This window comes from Tiliqua scincoides, chromosome 1 (genome assembly GCF_035046505.1).
Source record: "Tiliqua scincoides isolate rTilSci1 chromosome 1, rTilSci1.hap2, whole genome shotgun sequence".
NCBI lineage: Eukaryota > Metazoa > Chordata > Lepidosauria > Squamata > Scincidae > Tiliqua > Tiliqua scincoides.
Genome location: NC_089821.1, coordinates 99,052,524 through 99,067,841, shown reverse-complemented (window position 1 = coordinate 99,067,841; position 15,318 = coordinate 99,052,524). Strand labels below are relative to the sequence as shown.

Below are 15,318 nucleotides of genomic sequence, written 5' to 3'. Positions count from 1 at the left end.
TGCAGAAGGCAATAAGATACCGCAGTGTGATAAAAATCCAGCAAATCACTAAAACAATCTATTTTGCCCACCTGCAGTAACCTATTTGATAGCCTGGGTCAAAAAACTTTTTTTTTCTTGGCATTGGAATGACATCAAGTTTGTCACCAGGGAGCTTCTCTGGGGAAGGAATTCTATATACTAACTGACTGAATATGTGGGTGGGAGTAGATTAGACAACTATGGGCAGGAGGGGGAGATAGTCCAATTCAGAATATGACATGTTTATGAACAGCCAAATTCACATTTCAAACAGGTAGTTCAGAATGTGAATTAATATTAATGTGAATTAGTATTAATTTGTGGTAGATCAGCAACCTGGAGGAAATACCACTATCTAATTCTTGTAGTTTACAAAAGCTTCTCAATCTATTACAGGTGATCAGGCATTCTGCTATTAACAAAACTGTATTAAATCTACTATTAATCTACAACTACTATAACATTGGCTTTTGGTCAAGTGTTCTGGAATATTATCTCCCAAGCTGGATAATTCTTCCCTGCTTGCTTCTTAGCCTTCCATTTCTCTTGGCTATTGGTAGCCGTGTCCATAGACTCTAAGACAGGGCTGTCAAACCCGTTTCATACTTCAGAGGGCTGAAGTTAGCATTCAGGGCTCCAGCTGAGGGCTGGAAGTGATGTCATTAAGCAGAAAGTGACATCATTAAGGAGCAGGAGGTCTGGTCTAGAGGGTAGAGCCTCTGTTTGCCTGAAGATAACATCTGCAGGTCGCCAGTTCGAGGCCACCGGCACCATGCGACCTTGAAGCAGCTGACAAGCTGAGCTGAGTTATTCCATCTGCTCTGAGCGTGGGAGGATGGAGGCCAGAATGTGAAACCAGATCAGAAAGAAATATATGAAATGTTGTGGTTCTTGAAAGATAGAACCTTCTTTCAATTATGAAAATCCCTACGGGGATTTAAATAGCCTGCCTATGTAAACCACCTTGAATAAAGTCTGACGACCAAGAAAGGCGGTATATAAATACCTGTATTATTATTATTATTATTGTTATTATTATTAAGCAGCTAATGGCCAGAAATCATCCCTGTTCTTGTACAGAAACTCATTAACTGCAAATGACAGAAGAGAAAGTACGCAAATCTTGGTCATATTTCAAGAGTTTGGAAAGCCCAATTTTCATGTGGGCTGCCATTTCAGCTGTAACATCTCAGCAGCTGAGAGACTGAGGGCCGGATAAAAAGCTTCCGAGGGCCGCATCCTGCCTGCATCCTGACACCCCTGCCCTAAGATATATTGCTGGGAGCAGCTATGCCTGTTTCCTTTCCAAAAGTTCAGTGGCTGACCTCCCCAGTCCTGCACACCAGAGCAAAGGTTTGTGATGGCACCCCCCCATGGGCTGTCATCACCCCCCCGCATGCAAATCAACCCCCCCCCACTCACCTGAGGCTCAGGGAGGCTCACGCAACCCAAAGTTGCCTCTCTGAGGCTCCCGACGGGGTCGGAAACCGTGCTTCCACTTTTCTGGAAGCACAGTTTATAGCATTATAGTTTCCCTGACGCTATAAACCGTGCTTCCATAAAAGTGGAAGCATGGCTTCCGACCCTGTCAGGAGCCTCAGAGAGGCTGCAGCGGGGTCCTACAGCCTCGCGCCCAGGGCATTTTCCCCATAGATTACAATGGGAGGTCCGCAACTGCAAAGGTTCCCTGGGCCACAGAGGGCTTTTTCCATAGCATCATTGCTGCTGCTGCTGTTCTGGCATGGATTATTTGGTTGGCAATGGAAGCCTATTAGCACCTCAGGTTGTAGAATCAGGCTGGAAATAACTGGAATGTCTTTGAGAAATGTATCCCAGACCTTTGTATGCTTCCAAGAATTAATATAAAGTTACAATCCTTACATTGAACTCCATGAAAGTTTAGTGCAATCGGTGGTGTTCTAATAATTCTGCAGGAAATGCCTCTTCCAGCATTTTGAAGCATTCTTTCTTTCCTGACATTCTTTTACTATAAATGATTTATTCTGGCTTTTTTAAATTACCTTTTTTTTTTTTTTTTAAATACAAGGAAGTGTAACTTGATCGGTAGTTTCTTCTCTGCTACAGACATTGGAGGAAGTAAAGGCTGTTTCCAAGAGAGATCATCACATTTGCTCTATATGAGCAAAGGTTGTAGTGATCCAAATAGCACCAACTAGTGGCAATTTAGAAGCAACACATGCATTTTTAAGGCTGTAACTGTAACGGGTCAGAAGAATGTACCCACCTGAGGCCATTCACATTTAAACAGGAGCCTACACTATAACCCTAGAAAACAGCTACAAAAAGACAATCAAATGGTGATCATGGGAATTCTGCCTTGGTGACCATGTTGGTGGAGGGGATAGTAGGTAAATAATAACAGAAATAGGACTCAAATATTATGTGATGTCTACATTCACTAGTTAGTAATCCAGCATAGTCAGTGGCACAGAAGCAAGCATGAATGGCAGGAGCTAGCCAAATCAGGCATTGGCTGAGGGCCCATGTCCATCAAAGGGTTCACGTGGCCCCTGAATCCTCAGTACTGGTGGCTTGAGGTATCACCCACTGTGCCATCAGGGCCCCCATCAACCTTTTGTTGGCTCTGGTAGCAAGGCTGTAGAATTAGAACAATACTTGTTGCCAGTTTATATGCATTCATTGAATCTGAATTTACTTCAGATTTATTTCACCTTTACTAAAGGCATCATTTTTCAGTTTTTTCCCCCCACAAAATCAGAGACTTACATGGAACATAACAGAAAAAAAGAAAGCTGTTGTACATTTCCAAATACCATGGAAAACACTTGCACACAGATATGTAACAAGAATATAACACTTTCAAAGTGATGAAATTACTGTGACCTCAAATGTGATGCCTTTAGTTCAAAGCAACTGAAGGTCCAATCCTATCCAAGTTTCCAGCACTGATACATCTGCAATGCTGCCCTGAAGTAAGGGAACAAACATTCCCTTACCTTAAAGAGGCCTCTGTGACTTTCCTCCCATGGCAGGACGCAACGCGATCCCCATTGGCACTGCTGCATCAGAGCTGGAACGTTGGATTGGATTGGGCCCTGAGTTTGCTAACATATGTGGATAAGTTCATGTAATAAATAAAGCTACTGGGCTGTTCTTTAAAAAAAAAATGAAACTTTTTGTATGGTGAATTTACATTTAAAGAAAGAACTTTACATGCTAGGGTTTTATAGTACATTTTCAAGTGTTGTTTTTTCCCTTCAGGACATTTATTCAGAACAGCTGGGGATCAACCGTGTAACCTGTCCACAGTGTCGAGTGCCTTCCCAATGGTCAGCCACCCAGTCTTTGGTCTACATACAGCCAGCTCAGGGCATACAGAATTTGGTGGCTTGGGGACACTTGGTACACCCACAGCCTTAGCAGCACATCCCCAACTAGCACCTTTTCCAGGTAAACATGCATTAAAAGAAATATTCACTTGAAGAAGAAATCGTAATTGTTTCTAAAACAAACTAGCACTAATTTTATAAATTCCGTTGCTAAAGACAGAGGCAGAAGTCCAGCTTTTCAAAGTTATAACCAGCATTTGAATATGATCAGGAACTGATCAGTGTTCAGGTTGTTCCTGATCTTAGTATATTATGCAAGCAAAAGGAATTTTATGTATATTATGCAAGACAGGAATTCAAGCTTTGTTTTTTTCAGTGATTGGTGTGGATTTTCCACGAACCACTTAAGTGTGTTCTGAGAAATATTTGTTCATACCCAAAATGGGATGTTCTTGTTTTCATCCAAAAATAATTCTTCTGTCTCAATTTCACAAATCTGTTCATCAAATCTGGTAGTAAATAGTGGAATTATTTCATCGGGATAACAACACTGCAAACTGTGTGTCTTTCACTACTTTATACCATTTATTTTATAATTTTTTTTTAACCTGGGTTTTTCAGTTTTGTCCATCTGGAAAGGACTGAAGTTAAGTATCATGCAAACTGATCAGGTTTGTGGGATCCATAGCCAGGTGCTGTAAATTGATTAGAGTTTTGACAAGTAATTCTGTTCTGGAGCACATTACTCTGAAATGTTCCATTCATTTCCGTTTGTGAATTTTGTATTTCAACTGTTTAGAATTAATTTGTAATGGATGATGATTAAAGTATGACTTTAACTTGGCTTTCCCAATAGGCATGCCCATCTTCTGGATTATGTTAGCCGCCATTATTGCTATTTTTATAGAAAGGTGAGAAATAAAGGCTAGAAATAAAATACAGTTGTAAATTATAATAAATTGTTGGAAGCCTGAGGATCCTATTTTTTAAAAAGAGAACTAAGAGCCAAATCCTATCCAACTTTCCAGCTCTGGTGGAGCTGTGCCAATGGGATGTGTGCTGCATCCTGTGCTGGGAAGGTAGTTATGGAGACCTCCACAAGGTAAGGAAATATTTGTTCCCTTGCCTTAGAGCTGCATTGCAGCTGCACTGGTGTTGGAAAGTTGGATAGGATTGGGCCCTAAATCTCTAGACTTTTTTACTTGATGAGATATATTTTAAAATGTGATGCCCCAGAAAAGCGGTAGCAGAAAGAAAACAATGAAAAACTGAACAGCATTATTTTTGAAGGGTTCTAAGTGCATAGATCAATTTTTTTTTCTCCAAGAACTAGACCCACATTTTGGGGTAGTAATTCTTGAATGACAGCATTGCAGAATAAGTGCAACTTTTCTGCTGAATGAAATTTGATTTCTATCATGCTCATGAAAATAATATACAAAGTACGTTCACGATATGCTACTAAAGCATGCAAATGGATTGTGCCTCTCCTCTTACGATACTTGGTTATCAGTCCAAAAGCAATTTGAATTGTGAATTTTTGTCACACAGTAATAGTCCTGCATATCTATCAAAATTCTGAGACAGCGTTTAGGAGATGACCCTGTTGTGGTAATATAGTATCTTATTCTTTTGTGCTCAGTATATTTCTATACTGAGAGCAGAACATCCTTTCAGATATATAGCATCTATTGTTATTTATTGGAACACAAATATGGTTCAGGCATTGGTGTAGTATAGACTAATAGAAATTACTGCAGTGAATATACAATTAATTGATAACCCTAATGAAATCTAAGGGGTTAACATTCTTTTCAATACATTAGTAGTTGGTCCTGTGGCAGGGTTCTAGTTCATTGATTTTTCTCTGCTCTGTCAAATGGATTGTGCAGTTGTACCATTTTGTCTATAATAGATATTGCTGTTGGACTACATCATATTTGCTCTCTCTATCAGTTTTTGAGAATTAATCAGGAATCCTGTCTTTCACAGGGAGAAGAGAAATCCTTTTCTGTTTAAGAAAATATCTGATTTACATCAATAGCAATTGTATTTTAGAGTTCTCTTAGGGTTAGGGCCTTTAAACAGTATGTACTAATTTATAATCGAGTAACAGCTATGAATAAGACTTTCTGGGTGCTTTAGCCAATCACACACTGTTCCATCTCTAAATATTTTTCATTTATAAGACCCAATTCTGTTGTGAAATGGGCAGATTTGTGCATATCATTTGCCCAATGAATGGGAAGTCATTTATCCTGATTGGAAGTTTAGGTATGCTTTGATGTGCATATATAACTTTCTCATGTGCAAGAGAGACCCATCCCCCTGCCTACAGTCCATGGCTCAACGCCCTGGGGCTCACATTAATCAGAATCCAATGGGATAACTTCAGAATAAGAGGTTTAAGAACTACAACTCCGTGAATGCTTATAGCAGTATGGAGAAAAAGCACTCAGAGGAGTCCTGGTGACAACATTTCTTATCCCAGTTCCTTTTGGCATCAGGGGAACTCTATTTTTTAATAGGTAGTAGAGATCCTTACACAAGTAGCTCTCCTGTGCATGCTGAATTGAGGCACCTATCTTGTCTCCTATATGATCTCTTGCCCATTTTCACCTTACTTTAGCAATTTTACTGAACAAAAGTAATGACTTTCATACTACATTTGTCACTTCATTACGTCTTCATTTTGATTTTCATACTTGCTCTCTTCCCTCTCTAGTCAAAATAGCAATCCCTGTTATGAATCCAGTTTTATATGCAGTAGTTTAGGTTATCTATTACAGTATAACTTTACCTTTCTTTGAAAAAAATGCCCCCCTTTCAGGGTGAGTGACACGTAGCCTGAAATCTGCTATCAAAAACACTGGTATAGATTAGGTGCTAATTAATTCCATTGACTTGCCTAGAATTACTGAATTCTAGCTTCACCTTGGCATAATGATGGCATACTGCATGTTGGCACAATTTCTGTCTTCATTCACTGATGAACTTGATGTATGCACCTTAGAAAGCCCTCCTGTGGAGCAGAGAGAGAAGGAGAAACTTTAGAGCAAGCAATATTAAATAAAAATTTTGAATGGCATCACCTCTAAGCTTACCTGGTTGTCTTTTAAAGTTTGCTTTAAAAAACAACAACATAATTGCACATAGGAATCTTTACATGACCAATTTTCAAGATGAGAACATCTTATCATCTATTCTTCAAACTTGCCTGCATAGATTGTTCCCCACTGCGTTCTTTTTAGTGCTCTGCCCAATTTATATTTTTAATCATGGTAGGTAATAGATATTCTGTTATTTCCCTCAGAAGCGTATTCCAAAATCTGTGCTTGAGGTAGGCTAATGAGCAACACTTGAGAGAACTTTGTTTTAAAAAGCAACAATGCAGAAAGTATGTTTAAATTCTCTTTATCCTTGTTAATCTACTTAATCAAAAGCTGCTACCACCACTCTAGAAAAACCATTTTCATATAACCGCAATGGGGGTTCTATGTTACGCAGTTTTTTTCATAGCTAGATCTCTTTTATCAGAAAAACAGTTGCTTAATTTTTTTTTGTTTGCACATCAGACAGTTTGTGTCAGTTTCACCTATATGAACTTTGGACTGTCTTTTTACTGATTGTGTAATACAATGCTGTGGGTTTTTTCAGATTTTATGATATTCTTTTCCTAAAAATATTAAAGAGCAACCAGTTTCTTATACAGGTGAAACTTCTCAAAAACAAAACAAACAAACAAACAAAAATAATAATAACAGGTATTTATATACCGCATTTCTTGGTCTTTATTCAAGACTTTATTCAAGGCGGTTTACATAGGCAGGCTTTTATTTAAATTCCTTATTAAACAGGGATTTTTACAATTGAAAGAAGGTTCTTTCTTTCAAGAACCACTACATTCAAGGTGTTACATTCCGATCTGGCTTCACATTCTGGCCTCCATCCTCCCACGCTCAGAGCAGATGGAATGGCTCGGCTTCAGCTTGTCAGCTGCTCCAAGGTCGCACGGTGCCGGTAGCCTCGAACTGGCGACCTTGTGGATGTTATCTTCAGGCAGACGGAGGCTCTACCCTCTAGACCAGACCTCCTGCCAAAAAAAGAGTGAAATATGCATTTTTTTCATTGTTTGACCATTGAATCACATTTTAGTGTGGATTCCTGATTAGGAACTTTTTCAGCTATTTCCAAACTATGGCTATGGGTACATAGTGACATTAAATGAGAAGACTCTTAGCACTGTCTCAGGCATTTTAAATTTCTTAGTTGTCTGTGGGTGAGGTCATCCAGCAGGTGAGACTGGTCACTTCTGGCCCCAGCCCCCTTCATGCACTACAACAGCTGCTCCTGCTGCCGAGCAAATCAACAAGAGCTGCATGGGGACAATCTGAAAGTACCAAATAGCTCTACATTGTATTTGCGTCATAAGAACTGACCCTTAGGTAGATAGTGTTTGCAATGTTGGAGTCTGATGGAATTAATACTTTTTTATATATAACTGCAGTGTGAATCTATTTGATACTTGCTCCCCTTGATCTGTCTTATCTACCAATCTATTGATGCGCTCACCCATTCGTCCACTGCATATAGCATACTTTTGGTAAACTTCAAAAATCCCGTTCAAATCATTCATTTCAATATAGAAATACACCCAGCAATGGTCTCAGTCCAGAGGGTGGATTGCACTCACGTTGCAGGTTGTGTGAATGCTGCTATGGACAAAAGTTCAGTAGCATTCCCAGGCGGAAGGAGAAGCCTCCACGTTTCTCTTGCTGCCTGGAATGGCTCCGAAGGTGAGATGCAGAGCCGCTACATGGCACGTTGAAGGACCTGTAAAATTTAGTACTAGGAAGTTACTGCAAAGGTCTCCCTGTCAAACAAATGGCTTTGACAGTACTGATTAACTATCTGCTTAGAAGTGCATGTTGTCATTCTGTTTAGCAACGTACACAGAGCTCTGTTCTATTCAATCTGTCCACTGATTCGAAGCAAGCAAAAGTTAATCTGTGAAGGCTGAGGCACTAACAGAAAACTGAGATAATCAGGCGACGCTGCTGGAACTGCACTTTAAGTGTGACACAATTGCTGTTAAAAATGTCCATACCATATGAAACTACTTTTTACAAAATCAGACCATTCCGTCAGAGGTTATTCTTAGGCCTACTTCCTAAAATCTTTATAACAGGAGATGCTGAGATTTGAACATACTGCATGCATGTAACACTGAGCTGGAGCAGCAAATGGGTTACAGGCAGTTAGAATTCCACTACTGTAGCTTCTTAAAGACCCATGAGCCAGGCAGCTAATCTGTGGTTACACTGTGAGACATTTGTCTTGGTTCATTTTCACTGTATAATTAGGGGCTATGGTGAGCAGCTCCAGAATTGTTGATGCTGAAGAAATAAAAACTCATGTCTTAGGGACGTTTAGTGCTTACCTGTCACATCCAGCACTCTATAAATCCTATCATTTCCAGGGGAAAAAATCCAGCAAAAATACTCCACTTTACCATTACATTTGAATTACATGAGCATTGAATCCACAAGTTGCTTCTTACAAACTATCATACTGCAAGAATCTATATTGCTAATGCTCATTCAAATTTGGTTGTATAATGCTAGTTTCATGAGTAAATGTTATGGGTAATGGTGGTAATAGGATTTTTAAGGGACACTGTTTTGCAAACATTCACAAACTGTATTATCAGTTGCTGATGAAGTTTTTACTTTGTAGGTGGTAGATGATATTTGATAGCAAGGTGCTCTATTTTCGGTTCTATAGATGAAATTGGACTAGGGAGCTATCTAAAATAATTCAGGCAGAATCACTGATGGTTGTTTTCTCTCTTTTAATTTTTTCATTCCTGGTGTACAGAATGGTGGCGAAATGCGGACGTGCATTCGCGAACTGGCACAGCTTTCTTTCCACCACTTCTTGGGCTTTCTCCTCTGTTTGCTCCTCCTGCTCAAAATCATGACTCCAGTTCATTCCATTCAAGAACCATTAGCAAAAGTAACCGAGGCGGTTTGGAGAAAGGTAAGGGCTGAAACCATGATGTGAATTAAACATGCCACTGCCTATTCTATCTGCCTGGATAGTTTATGTTCCTTTAATTTCCTGGTTCCTTTGAATCCTATGTATATACAGGCAATTCAGCTATCCTAAGAGGCAACTCTCTTGTTGTCGTTATTAGGAGTATACTGTGGATGTATTTGCCTGTGATTTATATATAAAGGAAAATGAGTATGGGGTATGCCTAACCAAATTCTTAGGTTGCTCATATTTAACACCATGTCAAGCACTCAAGCTAGTGACTGTAATGAAATCATGAAATGTGCAAACACCAGTTTTTTAGCAAGAGGCATTAAGAGGTGAAATCCACAAGGCTTGCAGCTCTGCTTCCCCCAGCAATACTCAGCATATGGTGAATGCAGAAAGATGTGCTTTGAATGAGAGGCACTGAGAGGTGCTACCTGTGTAATTCTTCCTGTTTAATTCCTCTCTACAGCCTGTGTCCCATGCAACTAACCAGGGACTTGCAAAAGAAGCGAAGGATTATTTTTTGTGAGTTTGGGAGTGGAAAAGTCCCCTTTCTTACAAAAATCAAAGCCTACGTTCTCATTCCAGATGTTATGCCGAACAAGTATACAGCCTAAAAATTATAATTAAGCCTTGTTTGAAAGATTATCATGAATGTTTAGCCTTCAGAATCTCCCGTTCATTCTCTTACAGCCCAATCCTGAGCTGCCCGGCATGCAGGGCTCCCGCGGTGCCAAAATGGCTACTGCGGGATCGTGCCGCCGGCAACACCTCAGAGGAAGGGGGCTTTCATCCCTTCCCCAGGGTAGGGGAAAGAGTCCCGCAATGGGGCTACTTGATTCTACAGCAGCTCTTTAGTTGGCACAGTATCAAGGAGTCCTTTGTTGAGCCACATGACCCGACACGGGGCTCTGGATCCAGAGAAGCGGAGCTCTGCCAGTCCCACCCCTTCCCACCCCGCTTCCTCCCCCTGCCACGCCTTTCTCCGCCTGCCTCAGAACACCTCCTCCCCGCCTCCCCCACCCCATCATCTCTCCACTGCCCAGCGCTTCACATGGAGTGCTGGGTGACAGACTGCGGGCCTAGTACTGGAGCTGGCCCAGTGCAGGCTCATGCTGGGCTAGCTCCAGCACTGGGCCTACAGTAAGGCTTGCAAATGTGGCTTATGGCACATTTGCATCAGTGCATGCTGGTGGTGAGCCAGCAAGCTGAGTTCAGGATCGGGCCCTCAAACTGCTGTTGCCTGAAATTTGTGATGCAGTAATGCCTTTTGAAACACTGCTTCCTATAACACTGTTTTGTCATAACACTCTTTGTTCTGAGTGTAATTTTCTGAGAATGATATGATTGTGTGATTATATAAAAGAGAAAGGTTAGAATCCATAAAATGCAAAACTTTGGTGCAGAAAGGTATAGTTGTCTGTGCTGTGCTTTCAGTCAACAGAAGTTGCACATTCTGGCTAGCACTGTGCTAGTGAAAGCAGTGTATTCTGGCTAGCATGAGGCCAGTTGCTTGCTATCAGGAAATGCTTTGGGAGAGGAAAGAGCAGGCATGGCATCCAACCTACCCAAGGATGAGTCACAAGCTGGCTCACCCTCCTAGGAGTCGTTCCTCCTGTCATCATCCACTGGTGCCATGTAGAAGTGACAGAAGCAGTGGTGAGTTACGTAGCAGGATTATTGTAATGCACTGAGTACAGTACTGTGAACACACCTACATTAGAACAGTGTTATAAGTGCCTCCTATAGCGCTGATCCACACAGCGCAATGTTTTCCAGGACCATATATATAATGTTATAGCAGTGTTTCTCATACCACTGGTCGTACTCGTGGTACTCATGTTCAGTGGTACTCGCAGGACCCCCAGACTTCCATGGCCTGGCAGTGAGACCAGCAATGCAATGCGACAAGCAGCAGTAGGAGGATCGGCTGGCAGAGCTCCAGCTTGTGCTTTTCACACACTTGAAAAAGTCCTCCAATCCACCCTGAGCCTCTTGCCAGTGTTTGTCACATTGCATCTGGTCTTCCGATCCAGAAGTAACTGGTGGCCGGCTCATCAGAAGTAACTCATCATGGCCGGCTACTTCTGGTGATACTACCAATAGGGGGGACAAACATTGAGGAACACTGTGTTAGAGTATTTATATCTGTATTTATATCACTGCAGTGTTCTTGTGCAACCTCTCTTGATCTCCTGTAATCATGTTGAATGCATTTTAACACAGGCAGGAACAGGGCTGCTAGTTCATAAGGCAGACAATTCCCTCTATGAATGTAAAGTTTTAAGTTTCTGGAACCAAAGAGACAGATTATTCTGATTCGGTTATTATTTATTAGTTATTGACAGTTGTAGTGCAATTCAGATAAGTTTAATCACATGGCCCAATTCGACTTGGACTGGGTGGCAGTGGAATGTGTGTTCCACTGGCACTGACTGTAGTCAGTGCCAGCTGTAAAAGATGCTCTGACAGCATGCAGACTCATGCACTGGAGCACTAGCGAGAAGGCCAGAACCTTCCACATTCTCTAGAGCAGCTGGAAGAAGCTGGCCATGGAGGTGAGGGAGGTGGGATAGGGTTAGGGGAGGGGTGCTACTGCTCCTGAGCACTGTGAAGCTCAGGATTGGGCTGCCCCTCAGTAAAAGGAAACTTCATACTATTTTCCGATGAGATAATGTAGTTTCTCTGGTTTCATTCCTGTTGATTTTAGTGATGGAAATGTGGGCATAGGTTGAGTCTTGTTATTCATGTTATTCTTGTTATTCTTGTTCCCAGAACTCACATGGATGGCAAAAATCACAGTACAGCAATTCCATTGAAAAAAGAATGTCCCTTTGCTAGGCTAAAAACAGCCTTGTTGACCTTTGCGATGTAAGAAAAGTCATTAGGCAAGACAGTCCATCAAGCATTCTCTCTCCAGGCACTTAGAAAGGCTTCATTCTGAGCCAGCACACCTCCCTTCATCCAGTGTGCAGCACTGGGAAAGAATGGAAAGTGATTATCTTTCTTTCATGTGCTCAGGGGAAGGGAGGGGTCGCGTGCCTTGGAGTGAAGCTGTTCTGAGTGCCTGGAGACAGAATGACTGATGGATTGACAGCCAGTTGCCCTCGCATTAATGAAGCTATTGCTAAACTACTTTTTTTCCTTTAACTGAAAGGACCTTTCTCATTGCGATGAGATAAAACTATGGGTGAAAAATCAGTGGATAATTAGGTTATACCGGTATTCACATATATGTTGATGTTAGTGATGGAAGTGTGGGCATATATTCACCTACATGTACCTTTTTATTAAAAAAGGTAGTTGGATGTGTTCTGTGAAATATTAAGGGTATAGCATATATTTCTTTTGTTCTTCCATGGTACTTTTTAAACCGCTTTGTGAACTTTTAGTTGAAAAGCGGTATATAAATACTGTTAATAATGTTAATAATAATAATTTCTACCTTTTTATATTAAATCGTCTATGCTGCTTTCCATGAAAATGTTTTCTATAGAACATGTGGCTGTTGCTTCTGAAATTATCAGATAGATTGCATTTCATTCTACACTTCTAATTTTATTTTTTCATTAAATAAGCTTATTGTTTTGTTTTTGAAAAATTCAGTAGACATGTAAAACTCTTTTTTAAACCTGTTACAGTTAGAGCATGGGGAAGCCTTTTTGACTCTCACTTGTATATGCTATTTGCTAAAGCTTAATTTCTTAAATTTTTTCCCCCAAGGTGTTAATGGATCAGTAAATGGGAACAGTACCACTTCAGTATCAGGCATCAACACATCTGTATTATCGACCACCACTGCAAGTTCTGCAGGACAGGCAAAGGTTATAACCTCAGTATCAGGAAGTCGCAAAAGTAACCAGGAACAAAGTAAAAACCAGGTTCTGGATCCCAGAACTGACAAGATTAAAGATAAGGTAAAACTGAAGAATCTAAATTTCTGATATTCACTTTCATCTAGCAAGATAAATCCTTAAGATTCCACTCAAAGGATACAAACTCGTATGTAGACTTCTTTAGCTGTAAGTCACATGAACCTTGTGGGATATTCTTTCAAAGAAATTTAAGAGATTAGGATGTACATTTGTTCTGAATGTTTACAGCTAAGTGTTTATTTATTAATTCATTTATCCAAGCATTTATAAGCTGCCTTTCTACGTCTGATAACCCCCCCCCCCCAGGTGTCTTACAACGTTTAAAAAATAAATACAGTACAGGGAGGGTCCCGTATCCACAGATCCCATATCCATGGTTTCACTTAACTGTGGATGGGGGGGCTGTGCTCCCCTCATCTCCAGAGGCTCTTCTGAGCCCCTGAGCGTATCTGCCTGCAGCCTCTGTGGGCCTCAGAATGGCCATTTTTGAACCTCTGTGGGGTTCAGAAGAGCATCCTGAGGGCAGGGGGTGTCTCTGATATCAGCAGATTCAGATCAGATGGGGGTTTCTGGAATGGAACCCTTATGGATACCGAGGCTCCCTGCACAATAATAAAAGCCTTAAAATATGCATAGAAAACAAATTCCAAACCAACCCAAATGAATAAAAAGTTATAATTATGAGCTCAGTAACACATGATACTAGTGAGCTGAGAAAACTAACAAAATGTGTGCCCAAAGAATTCATTTGTTTTACCAAATGATGAAAATCTAGCAGTGAGGACAATCAAACAGGCCTTCAAGGAAAAGGAGTTACTAGGCTTGTGCCTTGAATGAAAAAATCCACGAGCGCCTCCCCCAACCAAGCCTCAAAAAAGAAGAGACATGGAGCAAGGTCCCTGTTGTGGAACAGGATAGGTAGGCAGATTCATATGGGAATAGATGGTCCTTTAAATATCCCGATTCCAGGCTGTTAAGGGCTGTTAAGGTCTTTAATAGTTATAACAAACATCTTGAATTGAGCCCAGAAGCATGCTGGTGGTCAGTTAAGATACTGTAAAATGGAAGTGATAAACTCTTGTGCACAGGCCCCAGCTAGAATTTTGTGGCAGCATTTTGTACCAGTTGAAAGTTCTGGACACTCTTCATGCACGTAGAGTGCATTGCATTAGTAGTCCAATCTAGCTAAAGCTAATGTAAATGTTTGCACAGGCCACGTTTGCCTTCCTTGAAAAAGGGCACCATTGGCACACAAACACAAAACATTGCAATAGTGCTCCTGGATGTACCTACCACCTTACTATTCAGGAACAAGGCATGAATCCGGGAGCCCTACTAAACTGCAAATGTGATCTTTGAGGGGAAGCGCCACAACATCTAGAACAGGTTGAACTCCCACATCCAAGCTGACTCTCCTGCTGACCTACAACAACTCTGTCTTGTGTGGATTAAGTGGATTCAGCTTATTAGTCTACATCTAGTCTATCACTGAGTTCAGACACCTGTTCAAAGCCTTTACTACCTCTGTAGAGTCAGATGGAAAAGAGAGATACAGCTAGGGGTCAAAAATAGATGTTAAAAGTCTTTAAAAACAGATGTACACAAATTTGTGATATTTTTATCTGATAAACATTTGAGGGCCCAATCCTATGCAATTTTCCAGTGCCGGTGCAACTGTGCTAATGGGCCGTGCACTGCATCTTGTAGTGGGGCAGCAGTCACAGAGGCCTCCTTAAGGTATGGGAACCTTTGTCCCCTTACCATGGGGCTGCATTGTAGTTGCACCGGGGCTGGAAAATTGGATAGGATTGGGCCCTCAATCTATAAACAATTTTACGGCACAATTCTATTGGGTGCTATTGCCATCAGAACTCATGCTCCAATGGTGGTATGTGCTTAATGACATCATAAACACCGAACTGGAAGTGTTTGGAGCTGTGTGCTTCTGGGTTGCTGCCACAGATAGCAGTGCTGCAGGACCCTGTGTGCATCAGCGGCAAAGAGCAGCCCTGCTGATGCTGGTAAGTCAGTGGACTGGACAGGATGGGGCAGGGGGTGGGAGGATCAGG

At 41.1% G+C, this 15,318-nt stretch overlaps 1 protein-coding gene across 11 annotated transcripts in view; it reads left to right on the top strand.

The window, feature by feature from the left end:
• Nucleotides 1-15,318, top strand: part of BAZ2B (bromodomain adjacent to zinc finger domain 2B) — a 254,532-nt gene that overhangs the window by 150,153 nt on the left and 89,061 nt on the right. For 9 of the 11 annotated variants that reach the window (XM_066612057.1, XM_066612052.1, XM_066612051.1 and 6 more), the window contains exons 4-6: nt 3,265-3,453; nt 9,210-9,371; nt 13,098-13,291. In XM_066612057.1, coding sequence (XP_066468154.1) covers nt 3,265-3,453; nt 9,210-9,371; nt 13,098-13,291 — 545 coding nt within the window. The remainder of the gene's footprint in view (nt 1-3,264; nt 3,454-9,209; nt 9,372-13,097; nt 13,292-15,318) is intronic. The other 2 variants (XM_066612058.1, XM_066612056.1) reach the window with 1 other exon arrangement.